This window comes from Sorghum bicolor, chromosome 1 (assembly GCF_000003195.3).
Source record: "Sorghum bicolor cultivar BTx623 chromosome 1, Sorghum_bicolor_NCBIv3, whole genome shotgun sequence".
NCBI lineage: Eukaryota > Viridiplantae > Streptophyta > Magnoliopsida > Poales > Poaceae > Sorghum > Sorghum bicolor.
This window is the reverse complement of record NC_012870.2, coordinates 68976460-68985690: the sequence shown is the minus strand read 5'-3', so window position 1 is coordinate 68985690 and position 9231 is coordinate 68976460. Positions and strand designations below refer to the sequence as shown.

At 44.7% G+C, this 9231-nt stretch overlaps 2 protein-coding genes across 2 annotated transcripts; both read left to right on the top strand.

Annotated features, from left to right (window-relative positions):
- On the top strand, nucleotides 2617-3225 carry LOC8084713 (trihelix transcription factor ASIL1). The gene has a single exon (XM_002467983.1). The coding sequence runs from the start codon at nucleotides 2617-2619 to the stop codon at nucleotides 3223-3225; it is 609 nt and encodes a 202-aa protein (XP_002468028.1).
- On the top strand, nucleotides 4188-6065 carry LOC8155294 (trihelix transcription factor ASIL2). The gene is made up of 2 exons (XM_002488934.2): nucleotides 4188-5097; nucleotides 5624-6065. The coding sequence occupies exon 1, from the start codon at nucleotides 4312-4314 to the stop codon at nucleotides 5092-5094; it is 783 nt and encodes a 260-aa protein (XP_002488979.2). The 5' UTR covers nucleotides 4188-4311; the 3' UTR covers nucleotides 5095-5097; nucleotides 5624-6065.

Here is a 9231-nt window from a genome sequence, read left to right as displayed (position 1 = left end):
GGATTGGAAATAAGAAAAAAAGAGATCAAGTTTAAATTTAATCCATCGGTGTATACTTGCTTATTCAGCATTCTTGTTTTCCCCTCATGATTATCACAGTTTGGTTAGAGCTGGTATTGGATTGAGCTTAATTCAACACCCATTTGGACTTTAGCACTTGAATATCACTGTATTTGAACTGACTTGGATGTGGACATCCATCACTTTTGCATCCAACAATGTTGGATTCTACTGGACAAAAAAAACATAATAATCCAATTGTTAGTCAGTGCTTCGAATACTCTCTTACTGCTACCTCAAATGATACTTTGTCCATTTGATTTATATTGTATACCTGTCAATATGTTCCTTTGTCATAGTTCGCTTCTTGCAATGTTTTTATTATAATGCTTCTTTCTACAACTTCTTGGCTTCTTCCAATGCTTTTTCTGTGGCAGTTTTCCAATTTCCAGTGTGTTTGCTATCTCTTGGTGCCTACTATTTCCCCTCCTTCATTGGCAGTAAATTCAGCTATGAAATGGGAGCACACATATAGCTCTGTTGCTGGATTTTGTAAAGCGGTGAATGGAACAATTGATCTTTCTTGGCAGTTCGTCTAGATGTTTTTGGTTGTCCTACGGATTCTAAGAGTAAGAGGACAGTGCTGGGTTTTCTGTATATGACTTCTTGATGCTTGTTAAGTGGAACTATATAACGCCATTCTTGCTATAGTTTTCTACAGCTTCTTGGCTTCTTTCAATGTTTTTTCTCTCTAGATTATGGAAAGCAATGAACAGAGAGTTTGACATAATGTTTCATTTATATTTAAAATTGGATTTCTCTACTCTACCTGCTATATCTTGCATAACCTAAGCCATTGTGCATGTTATGAACCCATCAAGGGTGACAAGGTAGTGTTTTTATTGCATTAATTAGCGCTTTTTTTCTGTTGCTCCTCATATGCCTGCTTTTGAAAATTGTGAAAGTTCTTTTGTCAGCTACACACTCGGTGGAAGACATATTCTGGCTTTTCAAAAAACTTGATCTAAGATTAATGTTATAAGGAGGATCCTGAACCCAACTGTAACTATTTAGTTGTGTAATGCATCATTGAGAGCAGAAGTACGATGGCTCATAATTTGTGCTATGTGCTTATTGAAGTTATGTCCTCCATTTGCGTGATAGTGACAAAGATTATATCTTAGCTATATTTGTTAGTCAGATTAGTATGTCGTGAAATCATTGTAGGGCGCCCAAAACCTGATGTTCTAGTAATGTTTATGGCCTATGGATAAGTGCATCCATAAGAGATATCCAATCTAGCCACTAATGGTTTTTTTTTGCATGTCCATAAAAATCATTGAAGCATTTTGAATTTCCACGTCGCTGCTTCAGCCGTTGTGCTCTAAACCTCTCCATCTAAAACTGTCCTTTCATCATCGCTCTAAGATCGTTGATCACTCTTTTCATATGTTTCTCAAAGTTTTAGCACTACCATCAATATCGACGAAGGGAACAACTAAATAGAATGTGTCAGTTATGATGATTATGGCTCAATTTTTATTTATTCCATGGTGGCGAGTGGTGACCAAGGAGAGTAAAGCAGGTTTAGCATCCAAGATTGTGACAAAGTCATGAATGTTTGTGCAAGAAGCTTGTGAGAAGTGCAAGGGACATAGTTCGGCTTTTTTTTTCTTCATGAGTTTGTGGTCACAAAGTGAAAATTAACATGGTCATAGTATGGTCCACAACAATGCAGTAGAGTGTCATAAGGGCAAATCAAAGATCATTAGCTCATTGTCAATGATGGTTCCATGGCTTGCTTTGAAATGCTTACCAATGGATGTTGGTGTGATGACAGATAGCAATTATGGATCCGTAAGGCACCAAATGATTCAACTCAAATTTACAAGAGAGCCAAAAATTTGGAAAATTTATGAGAGATTTTCACGATTTAATCAATAAATAAAAGAATTAAAATTACCACATTTGACACCCAACCAATTAACATAGTAAGTACATAAGATCTAGTGGAATATTTTTTTAAAAAATAGTAGAATATTTATTTTTTATAGACGGCAATATGTAAACTTTCTAGCATATTTGACATTTACACATATAATATTTATATCTTAATGTTAATATACAAAAATGTTTAGACCATCTGACTCTATTTAAATACTACCTAAACAATCTAAATACTAAACAAAGTGTGTCGTTTAGTGTTTAGAAGAATGCACTACCCAAAATAAAGAGAAGTTTCAAGAAGAGAACGATTAGTTACCCACGAATGATATTTTCCTGTTCTGCCCACAAAATTTACTATAGTAGTAATAATTATGTAAATAGTCACCAGCGATTTTTTTTTTTTTTTTTGTTGAGAAACACCAGCCACCCACAATTACCATTGGTGGCTGTGACTCACAATTACAGATCGCTGGTGGGCTGGTGACCTGCTCATACGGTAATTGTGAGTCATACCATACCCACAATTTCTTTTCCTTTATAGTGAACAGCCTGCGCGGCCTGTGACCACCATACTAGTATTCTCTGCTCAACAGCTCAAGTGCCCACCCCCACCCTGCCCTCGGCCTGCTTGTTTAGCCAGCCTCCGTTTAGTTTCGCACGCACGACGAGATGCCCGGACGCAGCCCGCCACCGCCGGAGAGTGCCTCCGGGAACTGGAGCGACGGCGAGACGGCGCGACTCATCGACGCGTGGGGCCCCGTCCACCTGCGCCGCCGCCCGCGGGGCCTCCGCCTGGAGGAGTGGCGCGCCGCGGCCAGGGCCGTGAACGCCCACCGCGCCGCCGCGGGGCGCCGCTTCAACCGCACCCGCGTCCAGTGCCAGACCCGCGTCCGCACCCTCAAGCAGCGGTACAAGGAGGAGCTCCTGAAGCAGCCGCCGTCGGGGTGGCGCCACCTCCCACGGCTCCACGCGTTCCTGGCCAGCCCCGACGACGACTCGCCTCCGGGCATTCCGGCCGGGGAGCCGGCGGTCGACGCCAAGCAAGAGGTGGCGGAGGAGGCGGCCGGAGGAGGCATTGGGCTGGCGGATCGCTGGAGTGTTCCGAGGAGGCCGAGGAATGCGGCCGCAGGGACGGGGTTCTGCCCGGGGGCGGTGGTGGTGAAGCTGGTGGAGGTGTACGAGCGCGTGGAGCTGGCCAGGATCGCCGCCGAGAAGGTCAAGATGGAGATGCAGCAGGCGCAGAAGGCCATGATCGACGCCGTGAAGATGGAGCAGTAGAAGGTGAAAACCGCGAAACCATGCTACCAAAGTTCCCCTCCCCTGCCACTGAAGATGAAACATGGATGCTTGGTACTTCTATTTCTGGGTATGGAGTACATAATGTGTGCCCTGCCGAAGATAGCAGAGTAGACCTTACTTTACTGCTGTAGTACATGTTTTTAGAACTTCTGCTAGTGCTTGACTTTAGTGTAGTCGACAACAACGTATGTAGTAGTAAAATTATGAATAACAGGTTGAAAATTAAATGGTCGGATCGTTCATTTTATCATTACATTTTTAGCTTTTTTTTTCCTTTTTTTTTTTACTACTCCTACTTGTTTGCAGTTACCTTTGGGCATAGCACAATTCTTCTGGGACTGGGAGGAGGGTTGGTTTCCTAGATGATTGATCCGGCCATAAGTATACTCCCGTCAGTTCTATTTCTATTGCACTGGCAGCCGAAATCGAACATACATAAATGTGACCACCTCCATGCGTGAAGGCACGGAGGAAAGGAAGAGCGTTACGCCCTCAGCGGTTCAGCCGTAGTCCTCAGCTAGTCCGTCTTCCATTTTCCATGGCGCGTACAACGCGGCGTTTTGCAGCCGAAGCACCACCGCGCCTTGGGCTACCTAACTCAACATCAGTTCGATCTCGCCGCACCGTCGGCGTCGACTCCCGCAGACGCGCGCCGGCCGCCACCCCCGCTCCGCCGGGCCGCCCGCCCGTTGCGCCAGAAGATGCCGCGGCGAAACAAGCCCGTGGCTCCCACGGGACAAAAGCGTTTCAGTGGCCGGCGCACAGCACCCAGCTAGCCACCCAGCGTGATCGAGCAAAAACCTCAGCGTGAACGTGAGCGTGACCGCACCCGAGTCCACTCACCCTGCACCGTGCCGCCACGATGCACGCATCATCCACCCACACACACACACACATATACACGCGTACGACGGAACCACGCAGTTGTTATGGGTGGACGCGACGCGACCGACCCGCCGATCGACCGAGCAGCGGGCACAAACATCACACGCTCCTCACGGCCGCACCAAACCGGACCTCCCTCTCGAACGAGCCTCTCCCTCCGCCCGTCGTCCGCCAGCGCGGATGTCGTCGTCGTCGTCGCGCCGCCGCCCGCCGCCGCCGCCGCCGGCGTGGACGCCCGAGCCGTGGAGCGACGGGGAGACGTCCGCGCTGCTCGACGCGTGGGGCCCGCGCCACCTCCGCGCGCGCGGCGGCGCGCTCCGTCCCGCCGACTGGCGGGCCTGCGCCGACGCCGTCACCTCCCGCCGCGCCGCGGCCGGCCGGGCCCCGCGCACCGTCGACCAGTGCAAGAACCGCCTGGATTACCTCAAGAAGCGCCTCAGGGCCGAGCGCTCCAGGCCCAAGGGGGCCCCGCCGACGCCCCCGCCGGTCTCGGGCTGGCTCGACCGCCTCCGCGCGCTGCTGCACCTCGCCCCCTCCGCGCCTCCAGGGTTCGCGCACCGTCTCCGCGCCAAAACGACGAAGGTTCAGGTGAAGGAGGATGACGACGAGAAGGCGAGCGGCGGGGCTCCTCTGCCCCGCTGCTGGCCGCCGGTGCCGAAGCGGCCGAGGACGGCGGTGGCGCTGTCGCCGTTGAGCGCCGCGTCCGGGGACCACCCTGGAGGCGGCGGGAAGAGCTGCACGGGAGTGGCGGCGGCTCTGGATAGGCTTGCCGGGACGTACGAGCGGGTGGAGGCGGCGAAGCAGAGGGAGGCGACGCGGCTGGAGGAGCGGCGCCTCGAGGCGATGCGTGATCTCGAGATCGAGCGTATGCGGCTCCTCGTCGACGTCGCCGTCACCGCCTCCGTCGGTGTCGATGGCGCCGCCGCCGCCGCCGCTGCCACAACCGCCGGCGGCGACTTCTAGTTGGTGAGTTATGGTTTTTGACTTTTGTTCCGGTTCAACTCGTGCTCGCGCTAGCGGAGCAGGTCACGTGTGGATGATTATTACGGAATTCATGTTCGATAATCGTTGGTTCATGTTGGAATCGTGAGGCAGCGCGGCTAGAAATTTCCACTTCACTATGACAACACCAACTAACGCATGTATGATCATTCAATTTGGTTAGACATTCTTAATTTCTACAATGGACATTGAATTGGTTGCTCAGATCGTTTGGTCTGTAGTACTACAGGATATTAAACAAGCAATGCTGGTCTTTCTGATCAAACTACTTATTATGCAAGCTTTGCTCCTGCTGAAATGTCCTTCGCACCTCTTGCCAATAGATTACAGGATTCGTACTTCCATAAGCGCTTGTTGTTGTTCAGAAATGGAGTGATAATAATCTGTTTATTTGTGTGAATGAATGCATGAGAGTTAATCACGTCTGCCATTCAATCTTTCAGAAGATACAACTCCCTAACACTTTTGTTGTCTTCGTTCTCTTTTGCAGAGGGACTTGGATCACAGGCTGGCCAAGGTAGCCAATTCCAGCCTATTTTTTTTTCTCAAAGAGACGCCGATCGCATCATGGAGATACAAGCCACTTGATGTGATGTTCTTCTGAAAAGTTCAATCGGTTTAGGTTACAGGAAAAGCTTAGCCAGATATAGGATAGCACATGGTGAGATTTTTTAAGTTCACTAATTGCGGGTCTGCAGCAACTGAAAAGGGGAGAGGCTTAATAGCCTGAAAAGTGTCTCTGTTAATTTTAGCTATTCAGGCTTCACTTTGGTAACTAGCGCTGTAATCCCTCTTGGTTTACAGCTGTTCGGCTGCTCAGTTGCGAGACGTTCTGATCATCCAGTACATATGATATCTTGGATGCTTTGTCTGATGCTATATATGTTGCTCTGCCTATGATCATCACTCTGCTAATGATTGCGTGCTTTCTAGCGCAGTGGTGCACATGTACTTTCCCTGCCATCATTATTCATTCATCCATTCATCATTCTAATGATTGGGAAAGGCTGACAGGCGATAACGGTTTCCCAGCAGAGCAGCTATCGATCAGAAACAGATAGACGTTTCAGAATTTTCAGGGTGATTCAGAGTTCATAGCATATATTGTTCCAATATAATTAAAAGCCTGTTTTTCAATGTAACTGAGTGAGATCTTATAGATTCCATATAATCTTTTTACAATTCATCTCAGCACCATTGTTTTATGGATCACTGAACTGCCCCTGCATTCAGTGGTCACAACACAACATGGAAGCTTTGAGATGTATATATAAAGATATGTAGAGATTTTCTTTCCTATATATCAAGATCGAGATATCGAAGTTTATTTATGGTGAGGATTAAAATCTTGAGAAACTCAAGAAAAATAAAAAATCTTTTCATATTGTTATCTCCTATTATCACTTGCATAAAGTATAGGTGCATACTCCCTCTCTCCCTGAAAGCTTCAACTCTTAGAATTCGTGTCAGTCAAACTTTTCTAACTTTGACCAACTTTATAGAAAAGAGCATTAATATTTATCACATAAAATAAGTATCTCACGAAAATATATTCTATAATGAATCTAATGGTATTAATTTGGTACTATAAATCTTAGCGTTTTTTTTTCTATAAATTTAGTCAAAGTTGTAAAAAATTGACTTAGAACAACTCTAGAAGTTGCAGCTTTCAAGGACAGAGAGAGTACATATCATGTATAATAAAATACATAAACAGAGAATTGACACATCTGCGGCCACTTCTACCTATGGATTTTTTTCCGAAATGGTCATGGAAGGCTAACTTGTAGTGTGGCATTAGAGCAACTTCAATAGACTCTATGTATCCTTCCTAATTGTTAGGCATATATGTTTTAATAGAAAGATACCCTCCAACAACTTCTTTTAAGTAGTTCTCCAAATATTGCCATCATTTATTCTGATTTTCTCGCTAGAGAAAGATAGATAACAAAAATAGTTCTCTAGAGTGTGTACAAGATACAAAAAAGTTGTTTGGGGTGAAACACATAGAAAATAATTTTTATACAGATGGTTCTACAAATAATGATTTAGAGAGTGGGTTTTAGAAAGATTCTTGGAGATTCTCTTAATATTTGTATCTGGTTCGCTCTCATTGCATCACACATGCAACATGCAGGTGCCACGTGCAAAGGCCATGTTTGGATCTACTGATAATACTTACACCCAAAAGAATGAACTATGGAGTTTATACAAATCAAATTGATATAATTTTAATCAAGTTGATAGTAAATTATGTTATCATTTATATCTGCAACTAAGTTTATTATAGAAGTATATTTAATGACTAATTTAATGATATTTATTTTTGTATTATATTCCTCCATTTCAATTTATAGGTCGTCTTAACTTTTTACTCAACTTTTACTATATATCTAGACATATCGTATATCTAGGTATATAGCAAAAGTTATATACGTAGAAAAGCCAAAAAGACCTATAAGTTAAAACGAATGGTGTAATATTACTCACTCCATCCTAAATTATAAGTCATTTCAACTTTCTTAGGAGTCAAAGCATCTCAACTTTGAATAAATCTATATGATAAGATCATAACATTTATGTTACCAACTAAGTATTATTGGATTCTTCAATACTTATATTTTCATTTGATGTCATAAACCTTTATAATTCTCTCTATAATTTTGGTCAAACTTAAGATATTTTGACTCTTCAAGATTCTTGGGATGACTTATAATTTGGGGTAGAGGGAGTAGTATTTTCATATATAACTTTAGTTAAAATTTAAATTGTTTGGCTCTTAAAATATTAGAATTATATTCTTCTATGAATAAAGGAACTGTAATCCAATATTAGCTGAGGTGTATGTGGATCCAAACAGATCCGACTAATAATCAGCTAGGCACCCAACTACCAAAATAACCAAGTAAAAAAATAAGTTTGCTGAGTTTATTGAAAGTAGTAACAATATATGTGTCTCCAAATAGGTTTACCATAAAATGTATTTTATAATTAACTTAATAATACTTATTAGATGTTATAACATTTGGTATTTATTATATATTTTATTAAGCTTAAAATTATTTGAATCATAAAAAATGACACATTCTTTTTCGACGGATGGAGTATATTAGTACTAACTATTCCAATCCAGCTAATAATAGTTTAAAAAATAGGTATATGTGTCCTTCCACCTTTCCCTATGGACATATCTTACAAATAATAACAAATAAAAAATAAAGATAATTTATAGATAAAACCATCAATATATCTAGCAAATCCAAAATTAATACAGGGCGACAATGCCATATGCTCGGGCAATTAGTACGCCGAGCCGCAGAGGACGAGACGCATGGCACATCAATGGGCCGGCCTGTTACTAATTTGGCCCAGGCCACTTTACTGGGACATTTTATACGTGGGCCGAGCAACGTTATGTTCCCGCATAAGGACCACATATACAGCGGACCACGCGCAGAAATGACATCCGTCGGTCCGTCCGAAATTCCTTTCATTGTGGGGAGTGAGACCCAGAACTACACAAGGAGTATGCTTTTAAGTTTTAAAAAGAACGACACAGTACTACTTTGAGCTCGAGTTTGGAACCATTTGTGGCTTCTGCCACACGAACCCGTACGGCATTGGCACCCATGACTCGTGATCACGCGCACGCATGGAGCAGTGCACCGAACATAACAGGGGCGACACGCACCACGTCCTCCGTCCGCTTGGTTGATGACACAACGCGCCAACTACTAGTTCTCGCAGCCATTTGTTGGCCACGGACAAATGGGTGCGAGCGTGCGGCCCATTACTGGGGGAACTCACGATACACCAAGTATCTGTATCTCCATCTTCTTTTCATCATCAAGGAAAAGGAAAACGAGAGAGCAAAAAAAAAAAAACGCGTGACGTTAACCTACCTGTAGCGTCAGATAAGCTCTTGCTGTTTCTGAAAAGTCCGAGGTCGATTTGGACGCGTGCGTGCGTGCCCGCACCTTGCACTTGCACCGCGCCGCACGAGCTTGTCGCGACGCGCCGCTAGCAGATCGCTGGGACCTGGGAGTCGGGGGGAGCTTGGATATGATGAGCACAATGCACATGGGGTCGTCCGCCTCC